General features: G+C 38.4%; 2 protein-coding genes across 2 annotated transcripts in view; one reads left to right on the top strand and one right to left on the bottom strand.

The window, feature by feature from the left end:
- Positions 1–684, bottom strand: part of CNOT10 (CCR4-NOT transcription complex, subunit 10) — a 34738-nt gene extending 34054 nt beyond the window's left edge. The window contains exon 1 of the mRNA XM_010007614.1: positions 492–684. Within this exon, the coding sequence (XP_010005916.1) occupies positions 492–684 (193 nt within the window). The remainder of the gene's footprint in view (positions 1–491) is intronic.
- A 49-nt stretch (positions 685–733) lies between these two features.
- The window catches only part of DYNC1LI1 (dynein, cytoplasmic 1, light intermediate chain 1), a 46268-nt gene continuing 25770 nt past the window's right edge, over positions 734–21231 (top strand). The window contains exon 1 of the mRNA XM_010007615.1: positions 734–744. Within this exon, the coding sequence (XP_010005917.1) occupies positions 734–744 (11 nt within the window). The remainder of the gene's footprint in view (positions 745–21231) is intronic.

Here is a 21231-nt window from a genome sequence, read left to right on the forward strand (position 1 = left end):
ATCTTCCCGCCGTCGGCCGCCCTGCCGGTGCGGGTGCGTCCCCGGGGTTCGCTGGGCCCGCGTCGGGAACGCGGCTTGTCTCTTCTGCCCGGGGATCCCGGAGGAGGAAACATTCGGGGTGTTGGGTCTAGTTGCAGTGGGTTATGGGCCCGATGGTTTTACGTGCTGCGAGGGCGTCTGTCGTCGCAGCAGCGAGGGCAGCTGAGGCGGCCCTGCCTCCCAAATGCCTTTCGGAATTGGTGTTTGAGCACCAGCTCGAACCGCCCCCCTTCCCAGGGGTGTACTTGGAATTGGGTGCTCAGGGGGGGAAAAACAACCCTCATCGGACTGAGGGCTCCCATTAGCGTTTGCTGCTGTCGTTATCTTTGCCACCCAAATACCAGACACGGGGTAATTACACATACAGCAGCCGTTCTTGGCTGGTTTTAGTCGCTGGGCTACACCACGTGTAGTGTTCCAGCATTTACCTTTGCCACGACCTGTCAATTTACCTTGCCCACGACGTGGGCTCAGCACGTTGTGCTGGTGCTTGGGTGAGCCCGGAGAGGCCAGCTCTGCTGAGCCCCCGTTGTTAGGGGACGTGGCAAGGAGAATGGGCCTCTGGGCTGTGCCCTGCCAGGGGTTAGAAGGCTCCCCGGGATTCCTGTCCCTTGGAGTCAAACTCCACAGTGAGTTACCCTGCATTGCCGTTCTGTGAGTCTTCATGTTCTCTCTGTCCTTCCTCTGTGCCACAATGGGGTTCCCGTAAGACACAGATTTTGTCATCTGTTAATATGGGAACACCTTCTCATACCTCTCCAGACATGGTTCTCCAAGACTTCCCCCACCTTCCTTATTTTTTCCTGTTAAACATCAACTTTGTTTTTCTCCCCGTGACAGTAAGTGTGGATAGACCTGATTCTGATTAACAGAGTCTTCATTACATGATTTTGACCTTGTTGCCAGGTGGACAATATTTGTCAAGAAAGACCAGATTTGAGGATGAAATTTGTCCTTGGGGAAGTCGGTGGCAAAAGTTGATTTAGTGGCAGAAGGATTTCTTCTCCCCAGTCTTCTTGCAGTAGGCCTCCAGCTACAATGTTTTCCCTAACTGTACTGTCAGGCACCTCAGGGAAGTAAGGTTTGGGTGGAAAGGTGATACTTTGTTTAACAAGGAGATACATTTGGAAAGAAAGAAACAGGCTTTTAGACACATCAGCTCTGAACACCTTTAAACCATCACAGCTTCTAATGAACCAGGCCCTGGAAAATGAAAGATTTTGAAAACATTATTTCAGGAGTTTCAAGAGCACAATGATTCTTTTCATTATGTAATTGAAATTCTGAGTATTCAAAATTATGCTTAATGAATTTTATTCATCACTGCTTCTCCAATTCCTCTTCACTAAACACTGATCTTCAGACTTTGTTTTAGAAATACATGTATGTGAAAGAATCCTGCAATCCTTACTCCTAAGTATCTTATCCCAAGTCTCTGAATTTGTTGTATCTTCTTTTCCAAGAAACTGATTCTGACCCAGACCATTAGGCTATGTTTGTATTAAGAGTATCTGCCAATAAGGTCATAATAGCAAGCACTCTTAATATGTACATATTTACTAATGTCATTATTTATTTATGGTGACATTTTATTTATTCTTTAGTTCTATGCGTATTTATATACACATAAACAATAGAACCTATAAAGGCAAAAACACTCTACTACTTGTGTAACTGCATATTCTTACTGACTTTCATCAAAACAAGAAAGTCACTAAAAATCCACCCCGTGAGTGACAGAGCAAGAATGCCTAAGGTGGACCTGATCAGAGTCTTCATCTCCCCCAGGTTTGGTCCAGTGTTTATTGCCAGAATCAAAGCAGCAGTCTGCTGCAGAGCATGACACATCAGGATGGGCACCACAAGGAATTGACTGTTCTACTGCAGCTTTTCTTTGACAACCTTGTCAAAGCTCATTCAGCTTCAAATATGGCAGTCCTGGTGTCCAGCTTCTCATCTCTTCTACCTCACAATATCTAGAGGACAGTCATAAGAGTTTGCTTGATCCCTCATACTCTGATTTTACCACAGGGCCTGTCTACCTGAAGGGTACTTACAGCAAACTTTGTTATATTTTCCAGCATCATTTTTCCATGTTTGTGGCTTCTAGTTAAAAAATTATTTTATTTTATTTTATTTTTTTCCATTTCTCAGGCACGGAGCTATTTTTGTCAGCTGGCTTTTTTCTTTTTTCAGCATGGATGATTTTACAAAGGAACTTAACACAAATAAAATTAGGTATTCCCCCTCTACTTAATAATAACATCTTACATCGCTTGAGTGTGTAGAGAGTAATTAAGGAAGGGAAGAGACACGTGCCCTTCATTAGCACTACAATTCAAGCATACAGTCATGCAATCGAAAATGTTATTGACACTTCTCCTTGAAAAATATTGTGATAGCATCACTACCTTCCTCTAAGGGCAGAGGAGGCAGTTTCTTGACTACATGTGTGCATAATTTGCATTCTGCCTGAGATACAGTAGATCTTGCCAAGTGAGCAGATCACAGGAAGAGTCTCTGGTCTCAAGTCAGGCAGGTACGCCATCTGGTGTGGAAGATACAGAACTAAATCAGATACCATTGGAGAGAACTTCAAAAGTATATGAATAAAACACTTCTCCTAAAATATTACCTCTTCTGGAGTTTTGGTTTTTCAGGAGAGAAATGAGCACAACTCAGGCTTCTAGCCCAAAATTCAGTTCAAAACAACAAACATGGTACAGAGATCAGCAGATTTTTCTAGGCTTCTTTGCCCAGTTCCAGGCTACATCAAAAGGACCCAACAGGAGTCAACTGTAAGATGGAATGTGCAAGGGGGGGAGGGAGGAGAGGTGAGTTTCAGGAGGAATAATGCATATCTGCCCACAGACAGAGAGTAGTCCCCGCATCTCATTCCTCCGTTGTACAGCACTTTCCTTGAGCACACTATATTCATAAGAAGTACGCCAGGGTTTCTCCTCTCTGATTTTGGGCTAACAAGGCAAACTTCTCAAGGCTCTGTTTTAAGTTCCTGCAGACTCAAACGCAGCAAGATAGCAACCTCCTACCCAGCCCTGCAGGAGTAGATGTAGATAACCTCTCCACTGATCATACCAAGCAAGACCTGTTGAGTAGAGAAGAAAATCAGGATTTGCGACATTGCCAATTGCTGCCAGACTATGGAAGAAAGAGCAGAGTATGGCCACCTCCGAAGGGAACTGTGGAAGTTACCATTCTTTTGCCAGGTATGACAATATGGAAATATCAGCAACATTCCGTTTACCTTGCAAATTCCAAAATACCAATGGTTTAACGCAAGAAATACTTTATCTGTTACTAATAGGGCTTCCTACTCTTTGTCACTGTAAAGTTCAAAAGCTTTTAACCTGTAGGTGGCACTATCTAATAAAGTAAGGTGTGCTTAAATACTATTTCCCCCCTACAGCTGCAGTTCTTATTTAAAATGTAAACCAGTGTAAATTTGAATACGTTGAATGCAGCTATTAAATCTCAGCTTGGCAATCCTCTTTTTCTGAATCTGTCTCTCAAAGTCAGTAAGATTTACTGCTGTGAATCTCATTTAAATACAGTATTTTTGCTTTCCGAGTGCTATGCAATATATTTTCCTGGAAAATTATGGTGCATCACAAACTATTACAGTTTTTGTTCCCTCTGTGAACAGAGAATAAACCAACATAGGCTGTGTTTACTTTAGCAATTCACTTGGAGCAGCAGCAGTTTACAGCTGTAAACAGCTGCTGATGATGTTCCTCAACATCTCCAGTGTGTTCTCACACAGAGGTTATTTTGCATCAGGTTATACCACCCGTGGTACCCAGTACCACACGTCTCCATTACACATTCTGAAACACCATGAAGTAAAGCACTCTCTCAAAACTTCATCAACCACAGGACTCCTAGGAAGCAGCATGTTCCACTTTCACCTGTCTCACAGAGAGACGTTCCACACTAGCCTCCACTGTCTACATAAAAACTTCAAAGGCAAAAGGAACCCTTTAATTTTCCTCACTCCTACAGTTTCTGAGTGACAATGTTTTACTTGTTTCTGATCTTGTTTTCCACTGAGATTCTGGAACATGTATTGCTTGGTGGTGGAGGAACATTAACCTTCACCCTGCAGCCACAGTAGCAGTGCCAAGGCAATATCTTGAGTGAGCCCTTCTCAGACAAAAAAGTGAGGCAGAAAATCTTTCTGGCAATGCTGTGACACTGTGACAGCTTTGCTCACAGTCAGAGATGTTGAGCCTGGGAGACAAGCTTAGACAGGCAGGACTTCATCATCACTGGGATGTGGAAAGAGAAGAAACTGGTGCAAAACTTCTGGGTACAGGGGGTGCCACTGAGAAACATAAGAACAACGGAGCATAATTGATTTGGAGGAATGATACCACAATATCCTCAATAAATTTCTGATTCCCCTTTTGAAAAGAGGTGCTTGTCTTTTCCTGACATCCTAGTAGCTGATAAATAACTTCTTCACGGCATCACGTGCCTTCCCCTTTCCTCATTCTGTATCTGCTCTGATTTTGCTTGTATATGGCATTGTTACGAATTTTCTCTCCATTTGGCTCTCATGTTGCCTCCATGATCTTTTTCTGCTAATGGGGTTTAAGTCCAGGGATCATCCAAATTGTGCTCTGTTTTAGGGCTTTCTTAGAATAAGGAACAAAATAATTATTTGACATCATCTTAGTAATTTTTCCCTTCTGGTGTCATTCAGAAGACATTTGTGCACACAGCCACAGTTACACTGTAAACCAAGGTAGTTGTGAAAGGAAAACTATACACACATCACCATACATTTTGGGTTGTTTACTTTCCTGTAGAAAAGGCTCACCTAAGTCTTTTGGAATATTGGTTTCCACTTAAATGCTCAAATTGACAGAAAAGCCTTTCTTTCAACAGAAGTCTACCAAGACCCAATCCTTAATTTTCAGAGGGGTAAAATTTCCATTGTTGCACAGTTAAGGGCAAAAGCATCAGGTCTCTAAACCACTTTGTGATTACATCAGTGCCTTTTAGCACAAGCAGGAACTGATCTATCCATAACAGTAAGATGTCTGCATGACATACGTATTTCTGTCCAACCCCTCAAGCACGACTTCATGATCTTGTACATTGCAGAGCACTTCAACGCTTTCTGAGATGGCAAAATAGAAAGTGAATGTACCTGTCTCAAATCAGTGGCTTTGAGTAAACACTAGTTCTTGCAATCTGGTCTTCCTGTGCCAGCCTAAGCTGATACCTACATGTTGTAGGGAAGTCTAATGCTTGATATCCTTGGTATTGCAACAGTTAGGAAGCTGGAGTTTACTGAAAAATTATGTCTCCAGGCAGGAATAATCTATAAATCAGAAATGGAAATGTAGCTACATTCTTACTAATGACTTGTTTAATCTCAGTTTCTCCAGACATTCCAAAGGAGATGGTTTCTCTTTTAAGAAGTTTAAACCTACTCTTTTTTCCACTAAAGATACAAATTCAGTATTTTGCTGATAAAGTCTATATGAGATATTGCGAAGCTGAATGAATGCGTTCAGTACAGTTTTTCTACCTTCACACAGAGCAGTAAAATTTTTATGAGATTAAGTGTATTTTTTGTGTCATAGAATTTGCTGAACGATGTTAAGATTACTCTGATGGAGTTATTTTCTTAAGAGATAGGAGTTTTTTAAATATTTTATTCTGCTAAAATAGTAAGCCTCTGTAAAACTTGCATCTAAATGACTTCATACTGCACATCTGCAGACCATATGAAGATATCAAATTTTACTTTGTTGTGAAAACCAACAGGAATTACCAAATTGGGAGCCACCAATGTTCTCTGTGTGAGACTGTAAGGTCCTGACTCAGGCATTTTCAAGTTCCAAGTCAAAACCTCAGTGTTTAATGATACAGGATTAAATAAGAAGTTTTTATCTTTTTTTCTATTAAACTTTCATTTGCTATGTTACCTACCAGGATTAAAACATTGTATATGATCCTGGATGAATCCAGGACAAAAATTCTAATCCATATAGTGTTTTCCTTACTTATAAAGATCAATGTAGGTTTTACTTTGTTTCAATATTTCATGTTGGCTCTTCTGGTTTCAAATATATTTGACTGTAGTAGTAATCTCTGAAAGCTATTTAAGCTTCTTTTTATCAGTCCTTTCTACCTAATCTAAGTCAGTTGTAAATCAACGTGGCTTCAAAGGAAAAAGGAAAAAAATCATTATGAAAAGACTTACATGTTCCAAAATGTTAAAAATATGGAAAATGGAAAGCTATTTAAAGAACAAAACATGTCTCAGGAGCTAGAGAATCTCTATGGACTGACATATGGTAATTGCATATCAGCGTATGCCCGTGCAGCATGGATCCATTTGCTAAATTCTATTTGTGTCCAAAGTTGTAGCAAAAAGGTCAAGTTTCAATGCAGTTAGAAAAATGTAAAAGCATGGTGATGTTTAATTTTTAATTCTCTGCAGAAGCAATAGTGCATGTTATTTGTTCCTTCATCTTTCCCTGACCTCTGAGATCATCCTAACAGTTAAAATAAATTTGCCCATCCTACCCTATATTAAATTCTGTCAGGAAAGATGGGACCAACACCAAGATTAACTACAGAACAGGTACTACAGACTTTCTTAAGTTTGGACTATTTTTGGCCTCTATGCGAGAATAAAACTCCAGTCTCTTCAAGTTGCAGGAGGAAAAGATAAGATTCAAAAGGTGTGGTGCATGCAAACGTGGAATTCAGAGAGTGGAAAGTTTCAACTCCCTCCTCCAGATCTAACAATTTAACAGCCTTACCACTGAGTTATTATATATATTTTTTTTTCTTGTTTCTAGACCAGAAATCCCATTCTAAATCTGAGAAATCTCCCTTTGGAAAATTTTGCTGAAGTTAATACAACTTTAATTTCAATCAAATAGAAATATAAGAGAAATTTCCAAAACTATCAGCTGCAAACTAGCTGTGAGATATGAGCTAACCCAAACTTCCATGTTTCCCAAGAAACATTCCTTTCTCCATCCCAAAGTTGGGCATAGCTGTTTGTTACAGTTCTAAGTGCCATATTGGAGCTGACAAACTATATGTGTGACTACTCTGGCAACTAGAAAAGTAGGTTATCATGAGCCAGAAATAATATCAACAACTAATAATAGTGAATGTTGTGTAATACGTGATTGGTGTAAAATGTCTTCCATTAGTCAAGTGTTAATGAAACATGAGCATTTTACTTCAGGGTATTGCATGATTGTGAAATAGGTTTGAGTGAGAAAAGAGACAAAGCTGTAGAACTTCCAAGTGTAATATAGTGTTGTTTGAGTTTCATAGATAACTTAAATGGAGCATGTACTTCCTTTCTATGCAGAAACACATGGTGACGAATTTAAATTTCTAGTCAGGGATGGAGGCTTCTCTCAAGATGAATGCAAAATAACTTTGCCAAAAGTATTACTAGATTGACATTGCTATACTTAAGATCGAAAATTCACCCACATTTTTGAGTCTCAAGCACGAACGAATGCAGCAGACCAGTGAAGCAATCATCTGATTTTCAGTAAATGGGACACAGAATAACTTCAAGTGTAAAGAGCTAGAAAAAGGAAAGCTACTTTTAACACGCATAGGTCCTGGGATTAGACAATCATCAAATTTCTGCCCGAGGATTGTTGCACTGTTATCAGTTGAGGGTTATTACCATAACCAAACCTGGTGGTGGTTGAGGAGAGGCTGTGTGATGTTAACTGCAGTTTCTGCTTCACTGCATTACCTTGTAATGACATTAGCACATATTTTACATTCTGTGAGGGGAACACTTCCCTCCTCCTCTCTGCTGCTAAGAAACTGTGAAGAGATGAGATCTGACACTTGAAAATGCTGTAGTGCTGTGACCTCATCAGGGTACAGGATAGTCTTAGTGGAGGCAGAAAATTCAGCTGCCCAGAGTATTTTTGCTTTGTCTGGCTGGTGTCCTACCATCTCCAGTATAACCTAAAATACAAAGCTGTTTCCAGACAGCATTGCTTTGTTATTCACTTGCCTTTACTAGCCTTGTCAGGGTTAATTGGATTTATGACATGGTCAGATGTTAATTTCTTGATTCTGCTGTCCCTTGCCTTACAGGACACACGTGCCAAGGAAAACTACATTACATCTAAGCAAATACTAAAAATATTAAGAGATACACGGACATGCTGTCAACATTTTAGGAACTGAAATTTAAGAAAATATGTGTTTAAAATATATGTTTTTATTATAATTTATGCCAATATTGTCACTTAGATCCTGATGTATCAAGATAATAAGTGCACTTACAATTATTTTAATTTAAATATACTCACAGCTCTCCAAACAGCCCAATATCACACTCATTACTTTGGTCAGGTATAAATGCCCAACTAAATCTTACTGTAGATGAATGCTGTTTTAGGGAAGAATGCACGTAAATCACATACATATGAGGTTACACTTCCAATAAAATATCTTAGGTTATTAAGTATTAGAAAAACCCATACTAATTATTAAAGACACTGCCTACAGCCATAATTTTATTTCATTTTCTTTTGTGTAATAACTTTTATGTTTTGTATGAGATAACAGTCTCAGACTATATAACAGCTCTTATGCAATCCACTTTCTAAATCTTTGTTACTATTACTAATGCAATATTTTGCTGCAAACATTTAAAAATACAATGAAAACCAGGTATCAGTAACTATGATAAACATTAAGTGATTTAAATCAAAAGCCACAAAAGAAGAGGACTTTGTTTACATCTGCCGCAAAAAGCATGAGTGTGGGAGCAGTTTCATCAGAAAGGATTTATTCTGAAATGCAGTCTATCTGATTACAGAAGTTTTGACTGGACAAGAGGCCCATATATCAGCTTTGAAGTTAGATACACAAACACACTCACTCCCAGAGCATACAACTTTGGAAGTCACAGTGGATACAATAAGTCATTATACCAGCCTTTTCTTCAGGCTTGGAACAAGAGTATATCAACCACATTTTTGGGGTACAAAGAACATATTGAAATATCTGAATATTCACCTAGCTCATTAAGCATGAGCTAAATTGAATTAATTTTATAATATATTAAGAGCAACGAGAGAGGCAGAGAGAGACAGATTGAGAAAGCAGTTAATCATGGGCTTAACTTCAAGTTTGTATCTAAATCCTCATGAAGCCAACAGCTATGCAGTTGGAGCTGTGCCAGCATGTAGCTGAAGGTATGACCACTACAGTCTACTTTATATAAGCATGTTGTTTTAAAGTTCGTAAGCAGAAATGGACTTAAGCAACTACTTTTAATCCATAAGTGTTGTGACAAACGTTAGCAAAGTTTTTATATTGACTGGTGCAAAAGAGGAATAAAATCAGAGAAACTACTTGTCATTTCAGCGAGAAACAGTGTGCATGATTTATCTCTGTTTCCTTCCAATTTTATTATTAGCATAGCTCCAATTATTTCAATACACATAGAGCTGGAGTAGTGCAGTGGCAAATCAATTGAGGTTTCATTTTGGATAGCTTATTGGAAGCATCTGCTAAATGCTCAGTGTCAACCATCTCCACCTCAAAACAGTGAATTAGTTAAGAAATAGGGGGAAAATATGTTTTGTTTGTTTTATAATTATAGTGCTTCCGTCTTCATATTGATTTTGATGAGCCATTGGTCCAATCAAAGAAGGCAACATTTGGTTCTTCAGTTCTTGTACTGCTGAATAACACTGTATGAACAATAAGATTATCCATCTAGATTCTGAAACTATTATTCTACCTGACTAGGAACTTCAGTAATGGACTTACTAACTTTAGTGGGATAACGTGTGAAGTAAAGTTACTAATCAAAGTTGCTGAAAAAGTTATTAAGCTGAAGAAAATCTACAAGAATGTCACTTTTAAAATAATATCATTGTTTATATTTGACAAATTAAAGAAGCATTATCTTAAGCTCTAGTGTATTAATTAAAAATTCTTCAATAATTTTCCTTCAGGGTAGTTAAAAAAAAAAAGTAGCAACTCCAGGCAATAGTTTATAAAATATTTGGTGTATCACAACTGCTTTGTTACATGTTAATTTTAATATCATTATTTAATTTCAGTATACATCTGTTTATTTATATCTACTAGCAGAAAAAGTAGTTCTTCTCCAACCATGTCTACTACTGTGAAATTGATTTAATAATAAAATTGATAAGTTTTATAACAAGCTACTTAAAATGCAGGAAACTATTAGAGAAGAATATGAAAAAGAAAGCAATATTGCTTTGTGTGATTTTATTATTTATTAACCTGTTTGAATAATGGTTAGCACTTTTATGCAAACACGTGGAGTTACAATCCCCAAAACGTCACTAGCATTGCTCTGTGCTATTAAAATTATACTGTTCTCAGAACTGAAATGATAGGAAAAGAACCATTACAGTTAATGACCATGTACATGTAAACATAAAGCTTATTAGCTTTTAATTATTATTACAGTCCTTCTATAATACATTGTTAATACAAAGGAGGTATCAATTACCATTAACATCTAGCTGATTAAAAACTGCATGTCAATTAACAAGATATGGCTGAGGTCTGGTCAAATCTAAAGTATGACTAGATATTTGCATGAGAAAAAACAAAGTTTGTTAAGATGAAAACCCAAATCCCCAAACAAAACTACTACTCAGAAACCAAATTTCAACTCAAAACAGAACATCCCTCTAGCCATGCTGTTGACATTTTGTGTCCTTTCTACATGAACCTTGGAAGCAGCACTGTTATAAAGTGATGTGTAAAATGCATCCACCCCCTTTATTTTTTTATTATTTTTTTTAGAGACAAGGTCTTCCTCAGTGACAGAAATAGGAAGACCACTTACAAAACAATTTATTAGAAAACTAATAAAAGCTGCCACAAGATAAAATGTCCAGACTTGAAAGCTCCTTAACCTACAACTCTGCCAGGAGACCATCCACACAACACATCACCTCATGACAATGGCGACCCTTTAGGTGGAACCCGGGAGGAAGTCCATCTGTCCACTCTTTAGGTGGTAACCGGAGAAGAAGTCCATCTGGCCACCCTTTAGGTGGAACCTGAGAGGAAGTCCATCTGGCCACCCGCTCTGGAGCCTGCAGCCCTGGAAGTGCTGCCATCCTTGACGCAGAGGCAGCTGCAGCTTTTGGAAGGCTGGGCAATCTGCCAAGTGGATGGGAAGATGAACTGGCAGGGAATCAGCAAGTTCCAGGCAAAAATCTGACAAGCTGGGATTCCACAAGATTTCTTATTTAAAACATTAGAATGCTAGTTTGTATTCATACAAAATTACTAAATAATTTATATTAGGAAGTGCATTTTGAAAAAGTCCATTTTCTCACTCCAAAATATACGCTGAGTAAAATTTACCCTGACAGTTTTTCATTAAGTTCAGATAAAAACACATAAGCCTAACTAGCAAAAAAACAAACAAACAAACAAAAAAACTGAAATAAATAGAACCAAATAATCTACCCGGTAAATCCATGTAATCTATTGCCTGCATAGTGCAATACAGTGCATTGTATAAATTCTGCAACAAGTTCTAAGAGATGTTGCTGAAATATCACAAGCAATGTTTCTGCTACAGTTATGTAGCACTTCCTCAGGCAGGCCAGGGCCATGCACAGGCAGACACCGACTATAAAAATGGCTGAAAATGTTTATCATTCTTCCAGATTTTTGTTGACCTCTCCTAGATAGAATTAGTAAAAAGTATGTGATCTCCTGATTTAGATCAGTATGAAGTTATCTCAGCACAAACTTTAATATGCCTCCAAAAGTATTTTAGACATGAAGTAGCATATATTAATGTTAATGAAGTTATTTTGCTTATTGTATCTGAGCTAGATCCTTCAGCTTGGACTGTGTAAGTTTGCTTGCATACTCAGAAAATCAGGAAAACCAGCTGTCCTTCCATTACCAAACAGCATAACAATTAAGTAACAACTACTTAGATCTTGGATTAGATAAACTCTAAAGAAGTTCCGCAGCCTGTCTTAGTAAATTATTATTTTAGGACTGAAGGCTGAATCCACGACCAGGTGGATGTCAAGTCATGACACAAGAACCCACTGCTTTACAGTCAGGAGTTCATGATAAGGAACGCTGACAGAGTTGCACCTTGTGAGCACCTGCATCTCACTGCACTTGGTTCCTCCATCACTTCTGAACGAATGCAGGATTCATGCACTCATATAAGTATTATTTAGCTTGAGGCTTTTAACTTGGGAGCAAAGTAGCTTTATGCCATGTTATGTTCCTTCAGCTCTTAAAACAGCTAAAACCAGTTTCATCTGTTATGTACACTCTGACTTCTGCTTTTTTGCAGGAACTTAAAGAATCTGTTAAGGAAGGTAAGAATCACTGCAGCAAAGAAGGATCCACATCAGGTATTCTGTCCCTTACCAAAAAAATTACCATATATGTACGATAACCTTTTGCAACCCTGAATTTCTGTTGTACCAGTACAAGACAGAAAGAAAATACCAGACAAATCATCCTGGTTGGAAGGGACCTTGAAGATCATCAAGTTCAACTCTAACCTAAATCCACCTACCATAACCTGATCTACCCATTCAGTGTTTAAATCATTCACTAAGCACTATATCTACATTTCTTTTAAACACTTCCAGGGATGGTGACTCCACCATTTCCCTGGGCAGCCTGTTCCACTGTCCAACCACTCTTTCAGTAAAGAAATTGTTTCTAATATCCAGCCTAAATCTCCCCTGGTGCATCTTCAGGCCATTTCCTCTCCTCCTGTCTTTATTCACTTGAGAGAAGAGGCAACTCCCACCTCCCTATCACCTCCTTTCAGGTAGTTGTAGAGAGCAATTTAACTTCTTTGACCAAGGAAGAAGGTGAAGGTCAACTCTTCTTCCCTGACAGCCAGAAGGAATAACAGAGCATAGAGGTAGTCAGCACACATTTTAATTTACTGCTGTATCCATGCACTCTCTGGAGCACCAAGAGGAATCGTGCATTCTTTGTAAGGCTTCCACTATAGTGAATCTCATCTATTTCGCTCCCTTCCTAGTAATACCTGGCAGCATACATGCTCATTCTCTATTAGAATATAGCAATAACTCTGTAAATACGGAAAAGATCCACATTTTCTGAAGTCAATGACTGCAGCAAGCAAAAGCCATATCACACATAAAGGACCGTGCTGCAGGAACTGGTCAGACCATCTTGTGTAAGTTCAGGCCTTTTCTAAGGGGAGGATACCTTTATTTCATGCATTGGTTTAAGCTGAAATTCTTTTTCCCCTCATATGTCCTTGGTCACTGGCATTTTTCACAAGATAAAGCAAATTCTGATTCTTCATGGTCTGTAAGGGAAAACAGCTGCTAGTTATAATGGGGGTTTCTAGAGCACTTGGTCAACCTGAATCTTCATAAAAGGTTTAAGTACCTCCAGCCTGTATTCCATCTGTCAAAGCAGCAGCAAATGCAACATAAAATGTAGAGTAGGTCCAATTTTTAGTGTGTCAGTAGAAACAGCCTGCAGTTATTTTTAACTGTCTTGGAAAGCTTAACAGGCAGATACACTTAATCCTTTAAAGGATTTGCAGGTATTCATAGCTTAATAAGTAAGCATAGTGGATTAAGCCAATAGAGGACTGCAGACAACGACAACCTTTACATGCTTGTATTCAAAAAATAAAAATAAGTTTCTATTATATACTTTTTTTTCTGACAGTAACACACAGTATGTGCTAGAATTCCTTACTCTGAAGAAATAAAAATGTTGAGTAGACCCATTAAACTCTACATGTGTGGTAACTATTTCATCCAGTAGTGAATTTCTGTTGCCTTGTTTTCCCATTATCCTACAAATCCTTTGAAAAGCAGAACTACATTGTGAAAATCAATTAGAAATGCACCTACTTATGCAATAAATATACAATGAAACTAAACGAGTAAAAATTTTGGAAAGAAGAAAAAAAGGATGATGGATTTTTTTTATAGGTCAAATTTTGTATTGCTTGTATTCTTTTCCTCTTAAAGAAATTTGCACAGGATTCAGGATTCACTGACAGGCTTGACTGTGACATCTGGGACCCTCAATATATTAAAAAATTACGTGGAAAAGTACACACATAGTAAGACAAATAAAAACCTCAGATGACACAAAACTATTAGTCTGAAGAAATCGAAAGCTGGCTATGAAAAGGTTCAGAGGATGGTTCAATACTGAATGGATGATAAAATGCCAGAGGCTATTCAGTGGCAGTAAGCGTGATGCTCATCAAGAGAGGAAGAAAATACACATCTACATGGGTTGCTAGTCATTATCACCAGGAAAGACATCTGAAAACATCTGGTACTTAAAGAAGCAAACAGAAACTACATAAAAAGTCTTGTGTACCTGCAGGCCATAGACACATTACACATACTATATGCACTTCAAGTCATTCCGTTGTCAAAAAGGTTCCATAAGAATTTGAAAAATATCTGGACAAGGATACAATAGAGACGTGTTAAGAAATTAATTGTATGAAAAAAAGTGAGCTGGAAACAGTTATTCACTAGTTTTCACAATATAATTTTCAAAATGCAATCACTTTTTTTGGTAATTAACTGATTTTAATTCAATATTGTGAGTCCCAAACTGTACATGGATTAAAAAAAAATAATCACAACTTCATGAATTCAGCAGTTCTGTACAGTAGATCAGCACTAACTATTAAACAAGAGTCTTCTAGACACTTAATGCTAGAAGAGCACCATGGAAAAATCACTATGAATGCCTCCATGTAGTTTTTCCATAAATATTTACTTACTGAGATAGGATACTAGGTTAGGTGGACTTTTCATATGGCTGAATTTGGCAGTTCTCAAAGTCCCCTTGAGAAGAATGACTGAAATAATAATGTATAATTTTTGCCATATTTTTTACAGGAAATTTGACCAGGATCTCCCTGGTTCTCCCACTGTTATTTAAAAAGAATCAAGATTAAACAACATGGTTTCATTAACTCTACAGCTACACATTTTCAAGATTACATACTCTGGGTACCAGAGAACCTACTGCTTTCACTCCTTGACCCTGTTAAATAAAATATTTATATAGACAATAGTTTAAATATATGTACAAAGATCAGATTATTATTCTACAATGTTGTCATTAGCAATTCAGATTATTCAATAGTGGAATTACTGTTGACTCTGCCCTTGAACAGAACATAAAGGAACATAGGACTAGAAGGGAACTCCTGACTCACTGCAAATGATCCATGCTGATGCTTGCAGCCATATCACTTACTTCCTTTCAGAAACCAACCCAATCCCCATTTATAACTACTCGATCAGATGGCAGTCCCAAAGCATCTCTGCCCCAGCAGAAAATTCTTTTTAGTTTTTAGACTCAATGTATGCCTAGCTAGTCCATGACTTACACTCTTCTGCTAATCCTGTCACTCAGTTTAAACAGAGCTTTCACCTCTCTGGGGGTACATTCAGAGAAAGAAACCATATCTTCTGTTTATGCTCATTATACCTGGCTAACCAAGTCAAGCTCTCCCACAGCACCTCTCTCTAACAACGTGGTTTGCAATGTGAAGAGGTTCAAGCCAACTGGGACACCACACCAGCCACCGCAACTGCTGACTACACCTCCATGCCTCTGGTTCTAAGGGCTGTATAGATAAGTTAGCACATTCCCTTCAAGCCAATGTGCCCTGTCACCAAGACAGCCAGTCTTCCTCAATGTGTATTTAATGCCAATGTAGCTGTACTAATTCACTTCTGGAAATAGTTTAGTGGTGGTTAAATAAATTATTTCTATACCATACTTCATTGTGTAGTGTAATAATGCTCCCAGTCTCACACTGTACACTTCTAATCCTATGGATCACCATACTGTCCTTCTATTCACTAACTGTATAATTTGCCTTTCTGGAATGCAGAATTTCCATTGAACATACTCTTAATTTTTTTCATACACATCTAAGTCTATGATAATCTTTGACATGGAAACTGATAGGAGTTCCAGAGTTCGTACTGATATTTTTGCTGGAATGCTTAGCCCTAGGATTCAGCACAATGACTCTGAAGCTTAGTGATGACCCTGAGAATGACAACACTTCATATCATCTTGAAATAAACATCTCCTTAATATAGTAGTGGCAGATGACTGTTATCATCATCAAAGCTCTTAGAAACAGCAGTAAATTAAGATGGACAGAACACTTGACAATGGCTCCATATTTATTTTTTTCTTTTTAAGAACAATCTATCTTAATTCCTCACACGTTCCAATTCTTCCCCCATACAATCCAATTTCCTTACCTAGGCTGGACATCTTTCATTCTTCATAGCTTCTCTGGCTCTGTTCCACACTGCAGATTTGTTACTGCAAGTCACTCTTACCAAGAGGCACTACACAGAGAATGCAGTTTCAGGAAGTCTATCACTTATCTGACTGAACACTTCACTGTCATACGAGTTAGCACTTCCTTTGACATGAGGAAGGGTAGGGATCTAGGAGTGGGAATGAGAGCAATAAAAAATAAACAGTATCACATTTAAAAAAATTTAATATTTCTCTCTTCGAAGAAATGATCCTGCTCAAAACAAAGGAACAATCATACTTCTGCTGTGTGGCCCTTCAAGAGCTGAACGTGCCTTGAGAGAGACCATACCTGGTATCCTAATGAAAAGTAAGGGCATTCAGTTCTTGGCTGATCAGATCCTGCATAGTTGTCTTCTATAAATGTATAGGAAACACATATTTTTAATCACCAGCAAGACATAAAGCACATTTTAAATCCTGTTGATTCCAAGCAAAACTTGTAAAGATGTAGTTAAACATGTGTCTAAAGTGCTCTGCTGCATCTGCTGCACAATGTTAATAAATTGAAAGGAATAAAACATTGTCTCTGTGAAATAAAAGTCCTCATCTCCTTTGCAGCACGCCATTATACTCTGCTCCATAAAATTAGTTAGCTTTGCACATCCTTAAAAATTTACAGCGCAGTATGTAGAAAATAAATTTAGAAGTGATACACTGCTGTATGGTCTGCAGAGCATGTATTACCAACCAGAAAAAGACTTCATTGGATGAATAACAAGACTTACACTTGTTCAAATTAAAAACAAAAATGTGATACACAAAACTGGTCATAGTCTAATATTTCTTATGGGTTCATCCCATTAATTTTCCTGAGATTTGTTATTCCGAAGTATTATCCATACAGTTTATATAAACAGATTTTAGCATACCAATTGAAATACTAATTCTGTGTTGATATTAACTATTTGCAATTTGTGTATTGTCAACTGTTGAACTAAGTCACACAATATTTTTCCATTTCCTGACAGAATAACTTGAGCATGGTAAACAAGAAAATATTCAGTAGTTCACTTCCAAGATTAAGTTTCAGATGACTAGCTGTTAATACTACTCAAAAGATACTTTCAAAAATCATTACCAGCTTCATAAATGCTTTCTGAATATTAATTGCACACAAACTCAGATCAACAAATAATGGAAAATCATACTTGTCTCTTTTTAAGGCTTACTTTTGTACTTTTTAATAAACTACAGCCAAAGGCAACAAGACATCTTGTTGGAAATTCTATGTATTCTGCTTTTTCATTGTTGCCTTTCAAAGAGGCACTTTCTGCACAGTGAACTACTAGTATGTATTGAGCACTGTGACCTTTATGATTTTGCTTTCAACAACAAGGTCAAAGCTAAAGGCAAAATCTCTCTAACAACCCAAAATGGATCTTTTAAATGTAATTGAACTATAAAAATTCATTTCCATAGGCTTATGAAAAAAATGCCCTCTAAATTCACAACCAATTTTATAGTATTTGGCCACTGACAATACATGCAGACAGAGAAGATGGCCCATTACTTTTTGGATTTCATATAACACTAACTCAGTCAAAAGTTTTTTTCCATGGAGACAGCCAAGGAGCCCTATGTTAAGAACAAGCAGAGGGGTACACAATAATCAAAGCATATCAGGAAGTGAAAAGGCACAGAACTTGAGAGAAACCAGGACTCACCAGGAGTGTCTTCTGTTGGTCCCTCCTGGGTCAGCATGGCATAGCTCACAGCTACACAAACTGACTCCCTCTCAGGGTCTACACTTGGGCATCACCCAAGGGCAGTTCACAGAGGGATGCAGATCTTGCCTGTGTTAGGAAATTACATTATTTTGCCAATGAAAAGTCGTCATAGTTTTCCTTACATACGCATGTCCTTAAGCCATTGGCAATGTATTTCAAGTTAAAACTTGCTAACAAGGACATCTGAAACAATGTTATTTCTCATAATAGTCACTGGACCAGATTCTTCATTACCTCTGTTTGTCTTGTACAGTTGTACCTACCTCTTCAGGTGTAACAGTGATGGGGTATAAGATACTATCAAATCAGAATGATAATTTAAAGAAAACTTACATTAAACTTGTAATTTAAAACTTACAATTTGATAGTTGCGGAAGGCCTTAGATTAATGCACCTGGATAAATAGCTAAAGGTTGGGGTAGGAGAAAATTAGACTTTTATGTTTGCTAGCATCATTAACAATCATCTCCTGTTCACAGTTACCTCTTTGAAAAGGCTGCATGAGCAGCTGTTCCTATGCGTTCACAAGATCATTTTGCCAGAGCGAAAACTTATTTTACAGGAGAGAAAAGGAAATAATGCCTTATTGATTCCCCCTCCCGCCCCCCCTTTTCTATGGTTGCTTCACCTTCATTACAGGCTTTTCCTAAATTTCCTCTTCCTATCATGCTGTACAGCTAACTCTATGAATAATTTAATTAAGATACTGTACCAGCATACTGCACAGTTGATGAAGACTTCATTATCCCAACATTTTTATTTCCATCTTGATTTTTTTTTACCCTAACCTGAGAGCATGATGACCAAGCATTTCCTTTTTCACCTTCTCCTCTGCAGCTCCTGAGAGAGAAATAAAATGGAGAGGAGGCAGGAGGAAGGGATTGCTTCTGGTAAAGGTAGCAAATATACCACACAACCTTCATCAGAGCTGTCAGGTGTGACAATCTGGTACGCAAATCCTCAGAGAATCTTGATTGTACACACCTCTTTCAAAGAGCAAAACCCTCCATTACAAGAGGATGAGACAGTGAAAGCCACCTTAAAAAGACTCCAGAATGAAAGGATGTCAGGGGAAGCAGGAGAGGAGAAAGAAAAGAGGTGCTCGCTCTTTCACCATGAACAATCTTTGATAGATTTACAATCACCAGATATCTTTCTTTTTCCAACTAGCAACATTAAACTCTGTAAAAGCAGAAGAGCAGGAAAACTGCACTGTCTTTTCTTGACATCAGTATGTTCCTTATTCAGCACAAAGCAGTGTTCTTTCATTACCATTCTTCAGTGTAGCCTTTTATTTTCTACTCCTTTCACATATTTAAATATTACTTGCTGTCATACACATTCTGGTTTCAAAGAAGTCCTAGGGGAAAATAATTTACACACACCAATTTAACATAGTTCACATGTGAACAGTATGACATTAAATACCATTTGAAGTAATGAGCAACACAAAGTAGTTTAACAGTCTTATGAATTTCAGTGCCTTTGTGATGTCCTAAAAGCTACTTCAGTGAATTTTAGAGATTTTGTACTTTTTACTAACAGCTTCAGAAAAATCTCAAGACCACACATGAGGATAAACAGCAAACTTATTTGTCAAATTGTGTTAAAACCAATGTTATCCCTTCGGATAGAAGCAGATTGTTAAAAGTTTGGACTTTTGGAAGTTGTTTCAGTTAGGAAATGTATTGCAGAACCGGCTGGGGTTTTTTTTATATTGTTCCTTTCTCTTAGGACTGCAACTTGACTTGCAGCTGATCTGACCTAACCATTCACTGTCCGTGAAAGGGAATTCCTGTCCCATGGCTTTCCAAATTTGAACTCCGTCTTCCTTCTGCTCCTCCTCTCCTTACTCTCTGGTCAATTTTGTTCCCCAGCCTTTGTTCAGCCTCTGCCACTCATCAAACCCTTTCCACAAGCCGATTCAACTCACTAAATTGGAAGAGTTCTTCTTCCATTCTAGTAATCAATTTCCTGCCATTCTAGTGATTTAAACTGGTTCATCCAACAGTGATGAAAACCAGAGACAACAGAAGAAGGGAATTCATAGAAGACCATATGGAGAAAGGGAAAGTGAAGGGAGCAGAAACTCCCTCTTTCAATTGCAGGAAGTTAATTTGCTCTACCGTCCTGGGAAAACTTGGGGTCATGCAGCAAGTGCTTTTTCTTGGTGGCTTTTCAGCAGCATTCCTGTATTTAGCGGTCCCTAATTACTAGATGACACATCTCCACCAAAAATTTGCCAGTTTTCTGCACCTGCATTCTGTCCACAAGAAAATACTTATGGCCAACAACTGTGCATCTGTTATGGCAAGTACCTGTAATTCAGTATAGGGCTACCATTGTTTCAACTATTTTATACACGAAGGACCCTATTAAAATGTACTTTCACGAGTGGTGACCTGCCAGTCCCAACACCTGATCTCTACTAAAGCAACACATGGAAGGAATGCCCACAGTTTGTGCTGCAAAGCAACTGGAAGTAATGGAAAGAAACATATGGATTTAAAAAAAATTATCACACCCCCCCCCCCGAGTTTTAAAATACCACTTAAAAAGCAGTCTCTCCTGGAGGAAAACAAAATAAACACAACAGGAAGAAACTTCGGTACAAACTGCTGCCACACGTAAGTTGCTAATACTGTCACTGCCTTTCTGTATATGGAGGGAATCGGGGAACGTGCATCCTTTCTTTGGCGAAGATACACAAGGAAAACTATCCTGTATTAGGTTTTCCCCGAACTGCAGGGACAAAACTCACCCGCTGTGTTTACACAGGGTGCAAAGCCACTCATGTGCCACCCTAGCAAACACGTCCCCTCTGTCACCTGAGGGGAAAAGCTGCCACGCTTGCTCCTTCTGGGACTTCCAGCAAGCGCCGAGTTGAGAAAACGATGACGATTTGATCAATGCGTTCATTTTTTTTTCTCCAAATCTGAAGCGACGCTTACGAGAGAGGCACAAGCACCGGGGAGGCCCGTCAGTGAACACCAGGCCGCCCAGGTCCCCGCCCGAAAAACAAACCCACAAAGGCCAGGGTCTCACCCCTAAGCGCACTGACACCTCGAGGGGGGCGAGG

This window comes from Chaetura pelagica, unplaced genomic scaffold, assembly GCF_000747805.2.
Source record: "Chaetura pelagica isolate M959 unplaced genomic scaffold, ChaPel_1.0 scaffold10, whole genome shotgun sequence".
NCBI lineage: Eukaryota > Metazoa > Chordata > Aves > Apodiformes > Apodidae > Chaetura > Chaetura pelagica.